The 22,568-nt window shown below is 41.8% G+C and overlaps 1 protein-coding gene across 1 annotated transcript; it reads right to left on the bottom strand.

Annotated features, from left to right (window-relative positions):
- Window positions 1-5,342: 5,342 nt before the first annotated feature.
- On the bottom strand, window positions 5,343-22,155 carry GZF1 (GDNF inducible zinc finger protein 1). Its single transcript, XM_066639130.1, has 6 exons — window positions 22,098-22,155; window positions 17,017-18,389; window positions 13,019-13,113; window positions 10,939-11,106; window positions 9,745-9,902; window positions 5,343-8,749 (listed from the first exon to the last, which is right to left on the bottom strand). The coding sequence occupies exons 1-6, from the start codon at window positions 22,110-22,112 to the stop codon at window positions 8,411-8,413; spliced, it is 2,148 nt and encodes a 715-aa protein (XP_066495227.1). The 5' UTR covers window positions 22,113-22,155; the 3' UTR covers window positions 5,343-8,410.
- Between the last annotated feature and the right edge of the window lie 413 nt (window positions 22,156-22,568).

Here is a 22,568-nt window from a genome sequence, read left to right on the forward strand (position 1 = left end):
AAATTACAAAAGAGAAAGTACCCAAATCATGATAATATTTCAAGTTTTGGGAAAGCCCAATTTTCATGTGGGCTGCCATTTCAGCTGTAACACCTCAGCAGCTGAGAGCCTGAGGGCCGGATAAAAAGCTTCCGGGGTCTGCATCTGGCCCCCGGGCCTTATGTTTGACACCCCTGGTATAGACCACCTGGAATGCAAATTGTTATAGTACATTTGTCCAAATGTTATCCAAATTACAGTGGAACTTGTGTCTATTTGATAATGTGAATGAACTGAAAACATTTACCACAGATGTTAGTTACATAGTAACCAGTGCCTGTATTCCTAAAATCATATGGAGATATGTTGGTCCATTAGAAGAAGAACCAAATACAGTAGGATAATTCTTAAGTCCAACTAAAATGTCTCAAAATAGTGAGCGAGCTTTCTGATAAATCTCTGAAGACATTGGTTCCAGGGTGGCAGTTCTGGTGCACTATGTGCTTTCCAGAGGTGCCACATCCACTTCAATAGTGAAGAAAGCACTGGAGTGGCTCTTGTTCACATATACGTGCATGGGGGTGTGTGCATTGAGTCCTTCAGAGGCTTCCATCAAAATGTTTGTGAATATGTGTGGTTCAGAAATATTGGTCTCTTTTAGAGAAAAGAACTGCATTTTTATATTTTGGTAACCAGCAAGCAGATTATTTTCTTCTTGACCAGACCGGGGTTCGCTAAACCTTTGATCCATGAAAGTGTATACATTCTTTACAACACATCATAAAGGCAATAGTTTGCCCAAATTATATATTATACTGTTTTCTGTCAGATTAAGAGTTCAAATATGATAGAGCCGTTTCAGTGGTGCTGGTGAAAAGCTTGGTGTTTTTTTTTTATATGCAGTTGCAAGTGTATGTGAGCATGTGGACATACAAAACAGCCTAGGTCTAAAGATGTTACCAGTCCTTCACAGTACAGGGACGACTTGCTTCAAACTGTTAACTCAGGCCTGGTCTACGCAAGTGGCAGAAAGAGGTGGTAGAGTCTTGACATGTTAGAATGGATGATACCACTGCAGAAGGGTGAACTACATTTGTGAATGGCCCACACCCAAGCATTCCTCTCAAGTGGAAAACTAGAACAGCTGGGAGTAGGTGGAATTAGAAACATCTCCCATGTGCTAGTTTTTTTATTTGCAGAAAAAAGCTTCAGCCTGCTGCATGGGTACACTAGACCTGCGTGACCTGACCTAGTTTGTCATTTATTTTACATTTGTGTGTGTGGCTTCAACCATGCTGACCTAAATGAGTGGGGTAGGAAGCAATTGCCACAGTCAAACAGTTAAGTGCAAACTGAATCATTGTCCCTTCAACCACTGCCTTTCCTCTATTCAGCTTCTCCCAAACTGTGCTTTATTCTTCTGAGAAACAGCAGCACTTTTTTTCTCTCAGCTGCCGCTTCGAAGGTTCTAGGCTGTTGAAGTCTAGAGAGAGAGATGCACAGAGCCCATTTCACTTGCTTCAGCTACCATACTGGGTGGCATTCACTAATTAGATGGTGATGGGAGAAGGGCAGTAGAGTACAGCAGTGGATTTAAGAGAAAAGCATTTGGTGGTGGAAGGGGCTCACAAGCACAGGAAGTTGGATTTTGCAGAGCTGTATAGCTGACTGTATAGCCCAGGGCATGATCTGAAGGCACATGATGCAATATCTTTGCTGAGCAGGTCTAGGCCTGGTCAAATCCTGGATGGGTGGACCATCTGGGAACCATATATACATCACTATGAATTAAAAGAAGTGGGATGTGAAAATGAACTAGATATATGTAAATTTATTTTTTTTAATTTTTTTTGACACATTTATCCTTTAATTTGTGCTATGCCTTCCTGAAATTAATTCCTGGCTTTTTTTCTAAGCACCTCTGCCTGCTGCAGGTTTGTGTATGCACAAACAGCCAGATTAATTCATCATCTCTGTACTATTTGAAGTGTTTGACTGGTGTGCCCCTTCAGTCATTGATGAACTCTGAATAAGGCACCTTCTTCCAGCATTGTGACAGTAAAGAACGCATTTACTTGGAAGCAAGTCTAGTTGGTTGGTGTGAGATTTCCTTTGAGTAAGTTGCTGTAATTTGGCAAGGATAATACTCATGCAGAAACAGGTTTGTACTGCTCTCAAAGTAGATCCTGTTCATTCAGATGGGTCCTGTACATAGTGAAACCCCATCCCCACCCTCCATTACTCATCCATTTAGGATCAGGGCAACATGTCCGGTCTCCAAAGAGATGTTTCATGCACCGTGCACTTTAGTACCACTCCTTTGTTTGGGAATGGAAGACTATAATGTTTCCCTCCAGAACAGGTTGTTCTTATCAAAGCTCACTGCATCAGCTGTCTGACCACTGCATTCACACAACCTGTTTCTTTGTGCAGAAAAGCTGTGGGCAGTGCTCAGTCTAAATCTTTTGGCAGCAGCTTAGTTTTGCTTCAGAAATGTCTCAAACATGAACACAAATCCAGCCAGGCAGTCCTCATTTTGTGCAGATGCACTCACTGCCCCAAATCCACAGAGGCCCAAATCATAACCAACTTTCCCGCACCAGCTTAGCTGCGCCAACGGGGCATGTACTGCATCCTGCAGTTGGGTGGCAGTCATGGAGGCCTCCTCAAGGTTAAAGAATATTTGTTCCCTTATCTCTGAGCTGCATTGCACTTATCTCTTTGCCCTTTCTGCTGGAAAGTTGACTATGATTGCACCCGAAGAGGCTTTCTGGCTGTGCGTACCCTTTTGCAGATTGCCCAATGCATTGATGACTTTACAAATGTTAACTGCTTTCTCCCTTTCTTTTTGTTATGTTATCATTGTTAAAGAAAATACTCAGAGTAAAAAAAAAATCTTAAACAAAAATATGCAGAGCACTCCTGGGTCCAGTGAGTTAAAACTTCTCTGTATTCATTCATAGTGTATTAATGTGCATTGGTATTGTGGTTTCAGAATCTGTGAAATTAAAGTCAATGTGTACTAACTGAATCATGCATTGTTGTACGGGTAAGGCGGGGCTACTTGTTTTTGTAACATTATGCATAGAAATGACAGACCATTGTCAACTCTGATATTTTTCATGTCTAAAGTAGGAAAATATGTAGTCTTCACACTTGTTATGAGACTGCAACCTCCAGTGATCTGGGTTTGGTCCTTAACTAAAGAAGGGGCTGCAGCTGGATGTGACTTTCAATTTTGTGCATTACTGAGTTGTCATGAGAATTGCCATTAAAGTGTGCTGTTCACAGTAAAGTCAGATTGGTTGTTTTTATTAATCCTATCGTATTTTTGCTAGTCTCTCTAAGCAACTGTACAAAAATGATCCATGGGACCATTTGAGCAATAAACAGGGGACTGATGTCCATTTGTTTACAAATTTTGTCTTCAGCAGAGCAGAGTTTTCAGTTCTGAGAGGTAACGTAAAATGTTCCTTTGTTAAAGTGGAACAAGGTAATAGCAACTCTAGGCATTTCTAGCAACATAAAACTAACTTGCTGAGTGAAGGTACAGTTAGAACTGCTTTGTGAACTTTTGTTGAAAGGCGATATATAAATACTGTTAATAATAATAGGACACCCAGTTTTCTTCCAAAAATGTGATGAGCTGAAAGCTGACCAGTGTAGAGCTAGCTCATCACTACAGCATGATAGAGGCTATGTACACACACAAACAAAAGTTAGCTTTGGTGATTTGTAATCTGTGGTGGATTTTTCCTCCATAAATCTGTCCAGTCACTTTTAAAGCCTTTTGTCCAGGTTCCATCACTACATCCTGTGGCAAGGAGTCCCACATATCAATTACTCATTGGATAAGGAAATGTTTCTTTTTGTCTGTTCTAACTCTTCTGCCAGTTAATTTTAGTGGATGTCCCTGGTTCTGAGCAAGGGGGGGGGGGGAAGAACTTCCCTCTATCCATCCCATGCATAATTTTATATATCTCAATCATGTTCCCCCCCAGGCACCACCTTTCTAGACTGAAGAGCCACAAACACTGTAGCCTTTCCTCATAAGGAGGTGCCCCCACCCACTAATACTTTTGGTCACACCGTAATGGACATGTGCAAGATCCCTTGAGGAGATACGGTGTGGTGTCAACAGTGGCCCCTTGCTCTGAAAGGCAAGCATGGGGTTAACACCAAGGCCTTAGATGGCAATGAGTGTGCTGCATAGCTGCAGCCACTTGGAGGCAAAAAGGCCCTCAGAGTTAAAAGCAGCTCCTGCAGGAAGGAAAAGAAGTGTGGGTAGTAGTAGGAGGAAAGCTTGGAAGGGGACTGAACTGAAGGATTACTGGACCTGTTGGCTGACTAATGGACAGACGGATGAATGGACTTCTGGAGACAATGAGATAGGTGTGTGGTTGCCAAGCCCAAGACCTGCTGAGGACCATGGTGCTGCTGTAGTGGTGGGAGGTGCTGCTGGCAGGAGAGGGGAGGAAGGAGGACCTCTGCAGGTTGAACAGGCGAGCTACCTGTGGGGTAGCTGCAGGGCAGAACTACAGCCATTGTTGGGGAAAGAAGGGAGCTAATTAGCTTAAAGTGAGCATAGGTTCTCTAAGCAAAGTTTGGACTGGGGATCTGGCAAAATCTTTTGCAACCTTTTCCAGGTCCACTACATCCTTTTTGCGACATGGTGACCAGAACTGCCATTTCATTGTTTCCTTAAACTGTTTAAGTTTCAGTGTGTATCATATGCTGCCTGGATTGTAAAGTATGCTGTTAAAGTTTTATGGATCTGTTAAAGGTTGGGGTAGCAGCCAGAGCTGCTTACTGGCCTTTGTAAAGACCTTAGACTCCTCTCCTGTCCTTCACCAATATATTGATGTTGCGTCATGCCCATCTAACTGCTGATATAAATATGTAGTGGGGAATGTTCAGTAGTAATTGCACATGAGTGTTGGAACAAGCAATCTTCTGTTCCTCCTACTATAGTTCTCCAAATCCCACTGCTGATGGTCAAGGGATCCTCAGCAATGGCGTGGATACAGGCTGCATGGAGAGAAGGAATACCCAGAAACTGCAAATGAAGGTTCAGCTCTGCTTGCTGTTTCTGGGTATTCTTTTCCCTGATGCAGGGAACATGCCTTGTACTAGTGCTGCTCTGGATACCACCCAACTTGTGTGTATGAAAAATATTGGAACCGAAGTGAAATTGCAGACTTAGAAATCAAATAAATAGCTCCACATGCCCAATTATTCTGAATCACAACAGAGGCATCTTCATAGAAAACAGTTTGCTGTCTTCAGGTAAGAGTTTTCTCCAAGCAAGTCAATTACAAACATCAATGGCACTATTTAAAATTCTTTTAATGGGGCTTACCCGTTCATACAAGTTAACCCACTTCCAGACCTTCATGGAGTATAAAAAATCCCTACCCATTAGGTACTAACAATTAAATATTTACTACAAATATTTGCAATTGGTCATTTTGAATTCTATAGTCAAGAGCACATGGCTTACAAAATAAATATTTAAATATAACCTCTTAAAAGTCCACTTTCACTAAAAAGGTCCCTTTTATTTGATTAAGTAAACAAGGAGTAAATGGTAAACTCCTACTTAGGTGATTACAAAAAATAACTCTGGTACATAGTTGGACTGATGTTTTTATTGCTTTGCTTTTCTGCAAATAAGATATTAGGGCTGGGTCCTAACTGGTATGGAGTTTCTATGGCAGTTGGCCAAGATTTTTTTCTTCTTCAAATAACTCCTAATTTAATGTTTGGCTTTGGAATTTCAGAGAAAGCAAAGCTTGGCTTAATATACATTATAACTGACAAAATGAACAGCGAACTTATGAAGCTTTGCTGCTGGAGTAAACCTTGAAGAGTAAACCTTGAAGATCAAAGGCATTTTGTACTAATAAATCTGTTTCCATCATTGCCTTGAGAATAAAATGCTCCATTCTATACTGAATTTCCTTCTGTGAAAAGAATTTCTTGCTTTGAGAGTAGAAGTACTTGGATACAACTCTCTATTTCCCTCTTATATGAAAGCTTTGTTATACTACTGCCACAACTAGGTACAGGGTCATACCAAGTCAGATTAGAGGAAGACCCTCATTGTGGTTTGGTTAAACTTTTCTGTTAACTTTTGTTTGACGAACTGGCTGTGATGGTTAATTTTAAAAAGCAGTGCATCAGAAGACATACCAGAAAGACAGAGAATGAACCTACAGAATGAAATAAGAGGCAGCATTAGTTCCTCAATATGTCAGAAGACAAAAAGGAGTAAATCAGCATTCTTTAAGGTGGAAAGGAAATAACATTCTTTAATATTTTTCTGTAACACTATGCTAAAAACAGTTACCTTGAGCTACAGCAGATTTGTTTAAATTGGGTGAAAAGAGGAAATGAAAGCCTAATACCACTAACTCTTAAAAGCAATACTACTTTTTTAATTCCTTGGTGGTCGTAGATAAGGATAGTCCTTATTTATGAATATATTAATGGTTATTCTAGCAAGTTCAAGTTCTGTAGGCAGACAAAAGTAAAACTTAAAACTGATTTTGGATTTGGCACTTTGTTTTTTTTCTCCTGAATTTAAAAATAAAAGGCACAGTATCAATTGCATTTATTGCAAAAAATCAAAACAAGTCTGCTTCTGTAATCCCAATGACAAGGATTACATTTAAAAAAAAAAATCCACTTCAAGAGCAGACCTGTATTCCCTCAACTTTTGGCCGTTGCTTTGCCTTGACCATGATGTATAGCAAGGGTGTCAACCTCATTTAATATAGAGGGCCATAGAGCATTCATGAATCCTGCTGCCATTCAGTAGGAAGTGATGTCATTAAGCAAGTCATGACCAGAAATAAGCACTTTTTTCTCTCTATGGAATTCTTAGCTGCCAATGACAGAAGAAAAAATACATAAATCGTTATTATATTTTCAAGGTAATGGGAGAGCCCAATTATCTTGCAGGCTGCCCTTTCAGCATAGACACCTGTCACAGCTCAGCAGCTGAGAGCAACTGACAGTGGTACTGAGAGAGCCCGAGGGCCGGATATAGAGCTTCTGGGGGCTGCATCTGGCCCCCGGGCCTTATGTTTGGCACCCCTGGCATACTGTCCTGTTTTCTAGCTATCAGTTGTATGGAATCTGCTTTTCATGCACACATCAGGTAACACCTTTAGAAAATTTAAGCTGCAAGCATTAGCAACTCTACCTTCCAAATGGCTTCCAGCCATTACTTACGAGTAGAATGCCAATTCTGGCTGTAAATTGTATTTTCCAAGAGTATGCAGCCTTTGGTACAAAAATTTTCAAATATAAAAACAAGAGTATCTACCTAGAAAACATCAGGACAATGACTATAAACTTGAATTAATAGTCTATCTGCTCCAACATAAAATGTCATTTTGGGGAGAACCACACTTACTTATAACAAATGTGCAGTCTCTAATGCAGTCAGGTTGAGGGATATGAGATATGTAAGAATTACAAAATGTCCTCTTCTATGGCCAAATCTATTGCTCTACCAAGCAGGGAACAGGGTTCAAAAAAGACTGGGAACAATGTTAAAGTCCTTTGAGGAATGAAGATCAGTTTGGAAGTGTTGCTCCTTTTGAATGTCCTTTCTGTTCAGGGAATAGGTAGAGGTGAAGATGTGCACAGTAGTTTATATAGAAAGAGCAAGATCACTAAGCACATAATTTATATACACAGAATAACAGGGACTAAGGAGGAACAAAGCAGACAGAAAAGGCTTGAAGAGTGCCCATCAGGAGGAAGGCTCAGCCACAGAAGGAGGCTTGACGAATTCCCTGACAAGTTCTGGATAAGACATTCAGTAACAGTACTCTGAAATGCATTTCAAACTGCCTGGAATAAGCAGACCGAGTACAGGATTCATATAAACTGCGATGTAGTTTTGCAAAACTAATTTCCCAAAAGAAGTGTTTCAAAACTTAAATGTCAAGTATTTCCCATTAACAGTTTAAGGAGACCTCATTAAAAAAAAAATAACCTACATCAAAACTGCATTAAGCACTGGGCCCTTAGACTGTGCTATAATTTCACATTTATTTCCATACAACATGAAATTGGTGTTAAGAGATGCACCAGATCAGAATTACTTTCCTTTCAAAGGGACCACTAAAAAGTTATCTATAGCTTTAGAAACCATTGTGACAAGGGAAAGACAAATCTAGATGAAAACAGGATAAGCCTTCACTTCACACAGCTTTGTGACTGTGTAATCTGAAGTCTACTTTAAATTACACAGCCAACACATATGAAAGTAATTTTCTCTTAACAGATGGAATGAGACAGAATTCTTCAATTAAGAGAATTCCAGAAATAAACACAGTCAGTTGAGAATATTCACCACAGGCCTTTGATTCTTTTATGGTCCACAGGTGCTGTAATAGACAATCTTTAATAAATGATGTTATTCCATATTCACCAAGGTGTGAAGGGGTGGCTGAAGAGAATCTGTCTGAGCGTGCAATACTGTGAGATCGTGCAATGCTGTCGTTATGGGGGCTTCCTGGACCCCTGCTGCACTCCCTGATTTACAGTCTGTTACCATGGAGGATCCGTTTTCCTGCAGAGAAGTCAGACTCTGATAGTGCCCATTTTCAGAGAAAGACAGCAGCTTCTCTGTTATTTTAGAACGAGCCACATTATACTCTTCATCAGGAAGCTCTGTCTTATGATCTTCATTATTCTTCGAGGCTCCTTCAACAACCACAAGAAAAGATTTCCAGGGTGTGTTTTTATCATGAATCTGAAAAATACAAAATCCACCACTGAGACTCATTACCTCTATAGCACTCTCAAACTCCGCATAACCCATTTTTGGTCCACTACAGTTTTAGCAATTCATTAAAGAACAGCAAAAATCTAGAACTCTATCACACCACTCATGTAATCTATAAACAAATGGCAAACAATTTATGCCCACAGAAACGTCTACAAAAATGTAACGAACAGGTAGTATCTTTCTCAAAACACAGGAAAAATAAAGAAGGTCCACAAGCTCAGGAAGAGCTAGACAAAAACTTTGGGGGGGGGGAGCAATGCCACTTCATGAGTAAATAGTTCACATTATTCATTCAGCATTTTAGCTTTCTAGTTACAACAATTAGGACATACTGATGAAACTCCTGACTCTGCATCACACCACCATAGGTACATAGGTACACTATAGGTACATTACTACAGAAAAAAATTACTCGGATCAGGAACACGTTTACTGTGAAGTACTATAAACCATCAGAGAGGAGCAGAAAGTTTATTTAAAATATTTTAATCTCAGTTTTCCCCCACTACTGTGGACGCTCAAGGCAGTGAAAAACTCAAGTCAATTTATTTAAAACAATCACCAAATTGTGTTGGGTTTATGCAGTCTGTCTTCCAAAATGCCTCTCAGCCAAATGAGTTCTAGACTGCATTGTCATTCTTGAAATTCCTGAGTTGACAGCAGGCTCCACTATGTGTACCTAAAAATTTGATGGGTGCTTCTTAAATACAAAAAACTGGAAATGTCCTTGGCTAGTATTGGCTAGTCATGCCTGCCTTCTTGTTATGTATACAATTTCAGAGGGGAAATAAATTTTAAAAAATAGTCCCCATCAGAAAATCCCCAAATCCCCAAGAGTGGCTATAGCCACTCTTCAAATTATACAGTTTTTCCATCCTTCTATAAATGGGCACCATTAACATGCATTGCTACAAAGCATAAAAAGAGGTAGTTTTCTACTAGGAATCTACTTTTCTTACTGAGGTGTGTCGCCGGAGAGTAGATTTGTCAGTAAATGTCCGACCACAAGCATTGCACATGAACGGTTTCTCCCCTGTGTGAATCCGATGATGCCGTTGCAAGGCATTGAGCTGTGTGAACTGTTTACCACACTGATCACAACAGTAAGGACGTTCACCTGTAACAGAGAACATTGTAACTTTTACTTTTTGAGGGTCTCAAAAAGGACCACTCCTGCAGAAGTTCTGAATTAGAATTCTGATGACAACCATGTACAGGAAGGCAATACTAAAAAATATCTGCAAAACTGTCTGCTTTGTTGTTGCACTAAATATATTTTATGATCAGCTAAAATACAAATAATAAAGCTCAAGAATCAGAATCTCAACTGATAAGAATGATGTCATTGATTTCAATGGAGCTAGGCCTACTTAACACTGAACTGGGCTGAAATAAGTTAAAATAGGTGGGTAGGTATGTACACGCAAGAAGGTTGTGAGTAACTTTATTAGCAGTTTCTAAATATTCATTTCTAACTGGAAGCAGACATGGAAGTATGTTTAAGAAAGGACTGAGGACAGCAGCAATTGCAATGGGGAAGTGTAAAGCAGAAAACATTTCCACAGGTGGACATGACAATCACAGCCCTGGGAACTTGGATGCTAGTCAGATCCAATAAGGCTAGAGCAAATGCATGATTGAGGATTACAGAAAGAGTAGAAATCAAAGCTAACCTGTGTGTGGTAGCTGTAAAGGAATATACCATCTGACAAGAACCACTTAAACAGAGGGCAGGTAATACCAAAAGTGACAGAGGACAAATGTCAGTAAGGACTCCTCCAAGATGGAGAGGTTGAGAAAGACCAACTGAGTGTTTCAGAAAAAGTGACTGAGAAGGCTGCCTGTTAAAAGATCTTTTCAAATTAATAATTTCAAGCAGAGACAGGCTGACACAAAGTGAGAGACAAATGAACAAGCAAATCTGTGTTTAGAAATGTTTAAAAACAAGTACTTCTGCCTCTTCCATTCCCATGCTCGCCGACAAGACCAGCTATACTTTGTCATACATTTCATACCACCTACAGAGTGACCAGGAGAACTAAAAAGACTAAATTTTTAGAACCCTTCATAAGTAGCAAATCTATGCCCTATTTAGCTCACACAAAAGCTTTCAACACCAATGTTTTTCTAGGGCCAACCATTTGCTTTCCTACCTGTATGAACTTTAATGTGCTGATACAGCGAATTCCTCTGTGCAAATGTTCGGAAGCAAGTGTTACATTTGAATGGCTTGGACCCAGTATGGATTCGATTGTGGTGTTTCAAATACTCCTTAGAGGCAAAGCTCTTCCCACACGTTTCACACATAAAAGGTCGTTCTCCTACGGAACAGAAGACAAAATCCAAAATCATGCATCGCCTGTGGTATTACCCTACATGGTAATGTTTTAGCAATTATCTGAAAATGGTGGTGGTATTGGAACAACCGGAGGAGAGGCAGTAGCTCAGTTGTAAACCACCTCCTTTGCATTCAACATGTTTCAGATTTAATCCACAGCACCTCCAAGTAGGGCTGAGACTCATCTGAAATCCTGGAGGGCTGCTGCCAGTCAATACTGACCAAGACAGACCAATTGTTTCACTCTATGTAAGTCAGCTTCATATGATCATAATTACATTAACATTGCATCAATGTAATGATACAGGAGCTATATTGGGCTGGCACCAAGAGCCAACCTGGAATAGCACACTTACAGAAGCACTTATGCTACATTCATAACAAATGACACTTTCAGCCACAACAAAATGGAATTTCACAAACTTGTGTGGCACAGAACTAGACTCCAGTCAAAAAGATGTCTCTGGGAAGCCCAATAGTGGGACATTTGGGCAAATAGCTCTCTCCAACTGTCATTCTTCCCAACTGGTATTCAGATGCCCTGCCTCTGAACTTGAGATAGCATGTAACCATAATGACTAGTAGGTATCAATAGACTTGTCCTTCATAGATTTGTCTAATCTCCTTCTGAAGTCATCTAGGCACAGCAATCCAGGACCTATTCAACTAACAACAACACAGTGACATTGACACTGAATACCAGAAAGAGAGTGCTTAGACTTGCCCAAAGAGACTTGCCCAGATAAACTATAGTACTAGCTACAGAAGCACAAACTCTTCTGTGTGAATTTACAGGATTGGAGAGAAAGTCACTTATCTTGATCTGGAGGGCTGCAGTTAGTTTGCTCTAAACCATTTGTACTAGAGGTAGACACTACAGTAACAATTTCTATTCCACCAAGTGAGCAATCTGATTGGCAAGGTTCATAATTCTGACTTTGAATGATATTTGATACTCTAAATATCAGATCCTTAAAATCATATAAAGATCTCACAAGATTTCATAAAAAAACCTACATTCATGTCTCTTAAAAATAATTGGGTCAAGAAAGACTTTAAAGTGAAGGCTACCTACACAACAACGAGGGCTAGAAATGTGTTTCTTGAAGCTAAAAAAATGATGCTCTCATGATTCCAATAGTAGCCTATGAGCCATGGATAAATAGCTTTGGAAGGCACACAAACACTCTCTGTTACCCATATTAAAGAAAGATTTCTTTTAAACTAGGCACCACAGAGTTGATGCTGAACTCTTTTTCTCTTAAGTACAACAAAATATCAATGTATGAAAAACCACAAACCCATAATTTTCTGTCCTGGAACCAGCACTGATGTGTGATTTGAAATTATACCCACTGTTACTTAAAACCCCCAACTCACAGTTATCTCAGAAAATCAGCATGGAGGTATAGGCCTACAAAATTGAGGGTCAGAAAAGTTTTTCCAAACTTTATGGTGGTTTGATATGAATTTTGGGGTGCTGATTCCAAAAATGGCATCCGTTTTGCCCTATCACGTCTAGTTTTGGAGATATAGTGTAGCCTCATTAGTGAATGGTTCAAGCAGCTTCCTCCTAAGGAACCCATGGCGTAGGTTTCCTCATAAGGAAGCTGCTTGAACCATTCACTAAAAAGACTATGCTGTGTCTCCAAAACTAGACATGATAGCGCTAAACGGATGCCATTTTTGGAATTGGCACCCCAAATATACCTAGGAATTGGTATAACGCTTAAGGAAGCAAAATGTGTGTTGGTCTGTGTTACCAACATGTGATGCAAAATCACAAACTTGATGAACCTGGAATGTGTGAGCCCATATGGCCCCATACTTTTCATATATACAAAAACAAAATCATACATTAAATCAAATAGTCAGAATATACAAAAAGCTCTTACCTGTATGACATCTTTTATGATATATAAGCATATGATTCTGGGTGAATCTTGCACCACAATCACTACAAACAAAAGGCTTTTCACCAGTGTGAATTCTAGAATGAGAAAATATCACAATCAAGAAAATAACAGCACTTGCTCCTCCTATTAAGCAGTAACAAGCAGATGATACTGTCATTGCATGACAGTACCAACCATGTGTAGTTTTTGTAACTGCTGATTTAGCAACAGGAACCCACACATAGTCCCATAAACTGGATTCAGCCTCAAACCACATGCCCAGCACCTGTGTGTGCATGGGAGTCCCCCACTCTGAGGTACAAAAGATGCATGCACAGAAATCTTCTTACAGCCCATATTGCCTTATAATGGATCATGACTATGTCTGGATTCAGATTTACAAAAAATTTTCTGAACAAGATTTAGATAATGAGGCTTCCACAGTGTATGATTAAAAAAGGCGAAATATTCCTGACTCTTAATACATAGATGGTCCAATACAGGTTTTACGTCAATTATTCTTCCTCCATGTCCTATTTTTGCGAAAAACCACCAACAATTTAATTCTTAAAAATGGGTTGCTTTAATCAAAACCACAAATAAAATGCCTCGATTTTCAGACAGTAGATGTATTTTTTTCCTCCAGTTTAAAGCAGATTAACAAGACCACTAATGTGATTTCACTGAAGTGTAAAATTTTCCCCCACGAAAAATGTATTATACAATTTAACAGAACCTATATTTTGGTTTTCAAGAGTGGAAAAAATGTTTTGTTTGTAGAAGTCACTGAGCCATAGCATTATAGATTTGCTCCTTCAAAAAGAAGTGAAACACAATCATTCACGATGTGAGTTCTTACATGGAAGTCCCATTTCTTCTGCTGGGATCTAACTGTGCCCTATCATGGTAGAGATCCCTGACTCAGCACAAAGAGACAACCTTGCAAGACTAGGGTCCATCCTACCTGTAGGAGTCTAGTGTTCCAAAGGACACTACTGAAATTATTACTATTACTGAATGATGCTTGCTATCAAGCAGACTTCCTTCTTCCGTCCTAACTGAACGCATAATGCAGATTACGAACACTCGAACTAAAAAAATAAATGAACCTAAGACGTCTCAGGTGCCCCCAAATGTGCAGAGTTCACCACTTTTTTTTCTGCTTTTTTACACAAGTTTACTCCTATACAAAAGCATCAAGAAGCACTTGATCCTATCAGAAGAAAAACAATTTACAGGGAAAGCCACAGGCCTCCATTCTGGCTGTAGTTCAGGTCCAACATGGTGGGACTAGACTGCTTCTGAGATGATAGTGGTGCAGAGGCAGAAAAACAGACCAGCATGCCAAACACAAAGAAAGAGGGTTCCCTCTCATGCCCAGCCTTTCAGAATTCTTGGGGTGTCCTGTTAACACAGAGATATTTATTCAAGAACCGCATGAGACCAGTTGTAAACTTGACAACTATGAATTGGTGAGTGAAGTATGAATTTCTCTTTTATTGAGTGAGGTTGTAAAACAGTGAACTCAAGATATCTGCTTTAGTCCATCCATAAGGCCACGTGAAATGTTCACAAACAGTGGCACCTTTGGAGAAGCAGTAAACAGGCAAGACCCCTGCTGGTCTATTTGCCACCCTCTCCAGCCCACCGCTCCATAGGACACTTCAACCCTCTTCTGACTTTCTGAGAGCAAGTCGAAAGTGCAGCAGCAACAGCAGTCTCCCTTCTCCCTCCAGTGCTGCTGATGGAAGGAGGGGGGAAAAAACTGCCACAGTTCTAAATTACTTCTCCCTGCCTACTTGGTACTTATAAAGCACCAAATAGGCAGGGGCAGGCACTTTTTAGTCTGCCCAACCACCTGCCCCTTCCTTGTACTTACAAAAATCACTGCATACAGCCCCCCCCCCCTCTCTTTGGTCAACATTGAACATGCACAGGGAGTGCTGGGTTCCTGTTCATTTCAAACAGAAGAGGTGCTAACTGAAGAATCTGCAAAGCATGTACTTTTTAGGTAAGGGAAAAGGAGGACAGAAGCGTGTCCTCCTTCCATGGCAGGGGTATGCATCTGTCCAATCTCCTAGTTAGGAAATAAGTGAATTTGAGACTGCTACATTTTCCATTATTCCCATTCAAGTTACCAAAACATTAGTTCTCTAGACTCCTTCAGAGCCTTAGGCCTCAATCCTAGCCAACTTTCCAGCACTGACATAAGGACAATTCAGATCCGAGGTAAGGGAACAAACATTGTCTTACCTTGAGAAGGCCTCCATGACTGCCCCCCAACTGCAGGATGCAGCATACGTTCTACTGGCACAGCTATGCCAGTGCTGGAAAGCTGGTTAGGATTGCGCCCTAATACATACAATGTTGACTTTACATGCAAAATCAGTGAACTCATGACTGCTATTCGAGAGCATTTCAAAAGGCTGTGAAGTTTACTCGACACAACACTAAAATGCTGTTGCATAAGATAGGTTATCACTGAATTTTTGAGTGGGGCCTCTTTTCTCCTGGTAACCTTTGCCAACACAATATGATATGACTTTTTATATAGGTGTGCCCAGGTATCTGCTGGGATTCAGTTCTAGACTCTTCCATGGATACCTGAAACAGTGGATACTGGGGACACCTTTAAAAAAATAGGGGAAAGTTGGAAAAATCTTGGTAAAACAAGATTTTTTAAAAAAATATTCCCCTTACTTTTTAAGAAGTGTCCCTGATCTCCATGGTATCCGTGGAGAACTGAAACTGTGAATACCGAATCTGTGGATACCGGGGCATGTCTGTACTTAAGACATTGTTCAAAACTTAACTAGAAGATGTATGTAACTTGTAACATCATTATTCCAGTTTAGTAAACTGATAACAACACTTTACCTATTTCTTGGGAAACATAAATAGAAGTGTTAGTAGGGCACTGATTATACATCTCTAAGTTCCACTCACAGCACTGCAATCATGTTCTGAACTAGTGGCACAAGTCAGAGCCAGAACAATTTCAAAGTAGTGGAGGAAACGTTAGGCTGCCAATGTTCCTAAACCTGGAATCTGTTACAGAAGTTCTTGCTCAGTGCTTTGCAAGAACACACTTCTCATGTTATGGCCTTTTCCCATTCATGAATGAAAAATTCAGGAGTACCTGCTGACCAGAAGTGTCCTTGGGGGGGGGGGGGGAATGAACAACATAAGTAAGTCTAAGAAAGACCCTAATGTTGTAAACTAGAGATACAGTGATATTCAGGTTATCTTCTGATTGGTTCTTAGGTCATAAGTGGAGATTGCAGAAACGTGATTTATTGCTATGCAATCAGTAACAAGAAGTTGCTGTCAGTCAATTTCAGTGCTCAAAGTGTGCCATTTGCCATTAAATTTGGAAACTGCATATACAGATGGAAAGGGCTAAATCTGGCATTGTTTCTGAGGGCTGTTACCAATGCATAAGCTTGTAACCAGTTGTTCCATGCCAATTTTACTGCTTATTTCACTTGCAGTTCTAGAATTCTTCCTATTAGTGTACTGAATCAGGATGCTAATCTCACCAGTGCTTTAACAAAGGCATGAATTTACTCCCAGTTATTTAGGAGGTTACTCATACGAAGATGCCTTCTATCATTAATTCATTTAGGTGAATGCTGTTGAAACAGACTGGTAGTAGCCAGAGACTACCTAGAGACTGAAACTGGGATCTTGTGCTTGCAAAGCATGTGCTTTACCACTGAACTATGGCCCCCCCCCATGAAAGTTCAAGTACACATGTGCTTTAAAGCAAATGGCCACTAGATCATAGTTTGTTCTATGTAATCACATAGATGTGTGATTTGTGCAATAGCATCAGCCTTTTATCCCCTAGAAAGAAAAAAACCAAAAATACTGAAATTTTATGAGTCTGTCCAATCCTAATTTACTTATTTGAAGGCTGGTGAGCCACCTGGAGGGAGGGGGACTTTACCTTTTTGATCAGAGATTTAACTAACAAGGCTAGTTAAGACTGTCCATACCTCATGTGTGTTTTAAGTGCCGAGGGCTGAGAAAACTTAGCCTCACACTCTGTGCACCCATAAGGCTTGTCGCCTGTATGCGTCCTTTCATGAAGCCTCAAGGCCGTTTTGGAGCTCAAACCCTTTCCACATTGTAGGCAGTGATGACGCTCCCCACCACCCTCATGAACCTGCAGAATATGCCTCTTGACGTCCTTCTTCCTCTTGAACTTCTTACCACAGAGCTCACAAGGGAAGTGGCGCTCGCTGCTGTGGACGTGGCGCTGGTGGCTTTTGAGATTGCACCGGTTGGCAAAAGTTTGGCTGCACGTTTCACAGCGGTAAATAATTTCAGCTGCAATTCCGTGGCTGTGCTTTATATGCTTCAGAAAGCTCTTTTCGTACAAGAATTCCCGCTCACAGGTACTGCAGGTGAAGTTGCCACTGCGGTTCTTTTTGTCCTCCTCAGATTTAGTCACATTCTCTTCCAGCTCAATGGTGCCATGACCCTCTTTGTTTTCAGGCTTCACAGTGTTTGCCACCTGCTCTTTTTCCTCCTCCTCCACCTCTTCCTTCTCTTCCTCCTGCACACCTTGGTCTTTGGAGACACTGCTCTCTTCAGCAGCAGCCTCAGCATACTTTTGTTGCTCTCGCAGACGCCTTGTGTACTTTTTCTTGGGTATTTCCACAAACACTTTCCTGCCAGCCAGTCTCCCACTGGCTCTCCTGATTTTGGCACAGGGAGTCTTCAAGACTTCTTTCTTCTTCTCTAACTTCTCCTTTAATTTAGCAGCTGGAGCCTCAAAGCCCTCTCCACCCCGGGGCCTTTCAAGTGGGGCATTTGGAAAATAGTCCACACTGTCACCTTGGGCTTCAAGAAGTCCCTTTGGTTCTAACAAACTGCTTGGTTGTGCACCACTGTCCTCTTCAGCATCTTGTGACTCTGAAAAATTTTGCAACTCCAACAACACTGATTCAAGCATCTGCTTCTTTAGCTGAAAGCAAGTTTCTGACAAATCCAAGCACTTGAGCTTCTCTGCTATTTCCAACATACGCTGAACCCGATCTTCTTCCACCTCTACCCTGGCAGTATAGACAAACTCAAGAAAAGATGCAAAATCCACAACTTGGACTTCGTTCAAGAGTATATTTGTCCTTGGTCCATCCATGCCCTTTTCATTAAGAAATACCTCTTTAAAAAACTTGCTCGTTGCTGCCAGCACAGCTTTGTGAGCAACAAACTCTGCCCTGACACCTTGATACTCCACACTCACAGTCACATCACAAAGGTGGCCCAGGAGTCGCAGCTGGTGCATTTCATTTAGGAGGTTGATTGGTGATGATTTCGATTCCAGCAGAACAGCATTACTTTCCATTTTCTTCCTCTCTAAAAACTGTTAACAAAACCACAGCCTGTTAGTTGTGCACCAAAACAACAAACTCAATAAGTTATTGCCCCACTTATCCATTTTAATTAAACAAATAATCCTGCTCTATACACAGTAAAGCACACAAAACTTCATCCTTGATTATGTGGCCTGAACCATAGCAAAAGACCAATTCAGGCTTGACTTAGGCAGCCATTATTTGTGATGACTATCAATTCTCCTTGCTATCCTTTGGCACACATGAAGATCTCAGAGGGAGGGAGAGGTTGGTCTCATATTTTGCACGAGGCTTGGAAGAAGCAGAAACAGTGATAAGAATTTCACATAGATTTTGCCTTTAGAGGCTTCAGATTCTCCAAAGCCTAGTGCAAAACAAGACAAAAAATGGCCCACTTCCACTTCCAGGATAATATGGGATAGGGAGGATTTTTGTGAGATCAATGCATTTTTCAGCTGCACTGTGCACTTTCCCCACACCAAACACCATCTACCCTGTGATGAGGAGGAAGAGAAGCTGCCAGAGAGGTATCCCCCCCCCCCACTTTTGTATTCTACTAAAATGTAGGGAAAAAATATCTTAAGCTACCTTGGGGACCTCCTAATGGTGAGGGGAAAGGCAGGATATAAATATTTTATAAATAAATAAAGCCAGGGGGCTTGGGATCTCTCATAATCCCCTAGCCAGTGGAGGATTAAAATGCATAGTTAAGAATAAACCAGCTTGCTTATTGAATACGTATAGTTAGATGGGTCAATCATTTGTTCAGTTCAATATAGTATATGAATCTAAGATCCCATCACCACCTCTTTGACTTCCCTGCTTCCTTGGCCCAGAGTCGCCCAAGGCTCCAAAATTTTTTGCTGCTCCATTCTTTTCCTACTACCAGAATCTCTGAACTCTGAATGTAGTTTCCTTTTTCTGCTTTGCATTCAAGCTTCCGCCTCAATCCATTCTTTTTTCAAATCTCTGTTTATCAGCCTGCCTGGCTCCCTACTGTAACCCTGTACTGCTTTCCACTCAGCTTCTTTCCCTCCCTGCTCATGATAGTACCTTGCAACTCTTCATGTCCCCATGCCCTATGTTGAGTTCTTTTTTCCAGACTCTTTTATTTTACGTGTACTGACTTCTGTCAGTTCTCTGCGTCTTCCACAGATCCCTGCATCTAAGTCCACTGCCTACTGTATTTTGTCATCCTTCCTTCAGCTACTTTCCCCTTAACTTCCCTGCCTCAAAGGCATTCTTTTCACTTTCTAGCCTTTAAACTTGTTACCTGCCCCCCAGAGCTCCATCTGTTCAGCCAAACAGGTCTCTAGCTTCCTTCACAAAGACAGTATTGTTTGTGCATAATGCACTGCCGATATCTGAGCAATCAGACTGTTCCTGAAACCTTTTTTGACATCACCAACTGTTCAACAAACAAGGGGATGGGAACTTGTTGATAAGCAACAGGAAGATTTTAGCTTTTCCTAAATTCAGAAGAAAAAAAACACTTGCCTAATACCTTTGGAAAAGGTATTTATCAGTTTTCAAAGTGGTAGTTGCATTAGTCTGCTGCAACAAACACAACCAAGTCTTGTGGTGTTTAATAATAAGGCACATTTATTGCTACAATGAATGTTAAGGTGCTACAAGACTCTGGAATTTTTGCAGTATACATTGGGGGTTTCACTGTTAATTAAACTTATAGCAAAATGTGATATTGCTTATGGAAGTTTATTGAATTATAACACATCACACAATAACACAAATATTGCTACAAGTATACTGATACACAGGGCTGGCCCATCAATGGGGCTAACTGAAGCAGCTGCCTCAGGCAGCAGATCACTGGGGGTCAGCGACCCATATCCACCTACTCTCCCCCTTTCCCTGCTCCCTGAATTGGAAAGGGAAGAGTGGACAGAATGGAAGAAGTGTGGAGGAGAGGAAAATGGTGGGCTACAGCATCATCAAGGATTACAAAGAGTAGAGATAAGTGCAACACCAGATAAGGGAGAGATAGCATTTGGCACAGTGCCTCAGGCACCAGGAGATCTTGGGCCAACCTTACCAATACATCCAGTAGCAAACTTGCCAATCATCAACTATACTAGCACTAAACTACATTTAAGTATGTATTTGTACCCCATTCTCTCATTATGAATCTAGATGGTAACTTAAGACCCAGGGCTTTTCTGCCTGTGCAGAAAAATTTGCTTGCTAGGTGGTCATGATCGTCCTCCATGGACATCTGGTGGAGATGGCAAAGGATACTAAAACACTGCAAGATGGTCAAAACGACAGACTTAGAAAGCCCTTAAATAGAGAAGTGGGTGATCCTCGGCCTTGTATAGTCTACCTTTCTTTTTTGTACTCTAGAATCTTTGTGATCCACCAACATATTTTAAGCCATTTCTGTACAACGTTGCATATATGCAATAGGGATCAAATGTGTTCACTTGTGGGCTGGGCAAAAACTGGTTAAATTAACAAAGCAAGATGGTATAATTAGAATCTCTTGACAGTTAAGAAAAAAAACTAAGGGGTGGTTCAGTGAACCCACATATGCCCTCTTGCTTGGGGACATAAGTTCTTGCTGAATGAAACAAAGAACTACCTAGTTCTGCATTCTTTGCAAGGATCTCAGGTGCTAGAGATGAGCCACAGGCTGGTTTCTGGTGGGCCATCAATGGACCCCAGCCTTTTTTCTGCTTCAGTAAGCCACATCCAACAATAAGGGAAAAGTGACAGCATGAGGGCTCAAAGTATAGAAAAAAGTCACTATTTAGAACATAAAGGACTTATTCTATACTTTCAGCTGTCACTTTTTCCTTATTGCTGGACATGGCTTAAGCCATTTCGGCCCAACGTTGCATATATGCAACAGGGAACAAATATATACGCCTGCAGGCGTATAACAGAACAGAAATGGGTTTTGAAGCAGAAGATAGGCTGTGGTTCATTGGTGAGCCACTGGCCTGTTTCTGGTGGGTCATCTGTAGCGCCTGAGATCCTCACAAAGAATGTAGGTGGCTCTTGGTTTCATGCAGCAAGAACTTTTTTCAAGGGAATGACTGTGAACTGAAAGAGAAAAGCACAGTGACGTCCTGTCCACATTTGGAAATACAGCTGGGGGGGGAGGGAGAAACTTTCAGTACCTACAATGGCACTCGGTGCAAGTTGGCCTCACCCCTCTCCACCTCTCCTTCCCTCTGCACAAATGTGGGATGACTGTAAGCTCCTCAGGGCAGGGACCTGTCATTTTGTTCACAACTCTGCAGAAGGTCATGCCCACCAATGAGCACTGCCGCAGCTAAAGTGATAAGGGGAACTCAGGCTGCCACCCTCTCCACACTTTCCTGGGAGGAAGCCCCATTGACTCTAATGGGGCTTACTTCTGAGTAGACACGGCTAGGGTTGGGCTTCCTGCCTGGACAGCACCAAGCTGGGGCGACCCAGCAACACCACCGTGACCAGCACAGCCACGCCCTGCCCACTCAGCTCGGACCCCCCAGTCTCCCTCGGAGGCCAGCCGGACCCCCCAGACTGGGAGCAGCAGCACTTCAGCTCCGACGCGGGGGGGGGAGGACACAATTCCTCCGTCCCTTCCCTTCCCCCAACCGCTTCCCCGCAGGTAACAGGCAGGCACGCACCCACCCGCCCCCCTTCTTCACGAGAGCCGTAACGAGTCCACAGTTAAGCCTGCCCCTCCCCCTCCCGTTCTTAAAACTCACTGAGGCGCCCCGCATCCGGCCAGCAGCACAGCCTCGGAAGGCCCTCGTGCCCCTCCCACATCCGGCCGCGCCTCCTGCTTCTCCCCCTCCCCCTCCCGTTGCATGACGTCAAGACGTACATCTAGAGAAAGGCATGGACTAGAGTGACACAAAGGCTGCACTTCCGGTGCAATTGGAGCCGCTGCCACGGATGTGAGCCTCTCGACGCGCCAGAGAAGACAGGTATCCTTGGAAAGCAGAGGGCTCGTCACCATAGAGGTGGCGAGGCGTAGAACGATACCTTCCAGCGTTCACGGCGACCTTCGATGGAATGCCGACACTCTGGGCCTTGTGATCTTCCAGACTCTATGGGAAGGACCGGCTGCAGAGGGCGGCGATGCCCCTTTGTCATCCCTCCTGCGCACAAAGGACAATCGTTGCTAGGTTACCACTGCCTTAAGCCGGGTGCCTCTCTGCTCAAACTCTAGTAGC

This window comes from Tiliqua scincoides, chromosome 1, assembly GCF_035046505.1.
Source record: "Tiliqua scincoides isolate rTilSci1 chromosome 1, rTilSci1.hap2, whole genome shotgun sequence".
Taxonomy (NCBI): domain Eukaryota; kingdom Metazoa; phylum Chordata; class Lepidosauria; order Squamata; family Scincidae; genus Tiliqua; species Tiliqua scincoides.

What these genes read in the sequence shown, in the direction of transcription:
- GZF1 (XM_066639130.1), bottom strand. An exon ending in TCATAAAAGATGTCATACAG is followed by an intron (nt 11,107 to 13,018) that starts GTAAGAGCTTTT and finishes TCTGTTCCGTAG; the next exon opens with GAGAACGACCTTTTATGTGT. An exon ending in CTCTCCGGCGACACACCTCA is followed by an intron (nt 8,750 to 9,744) that starts GTAAGAAAAGTA and finishes TGTATTTTTCAG; the next exon opens with ATTCATGATAAAAACACACC.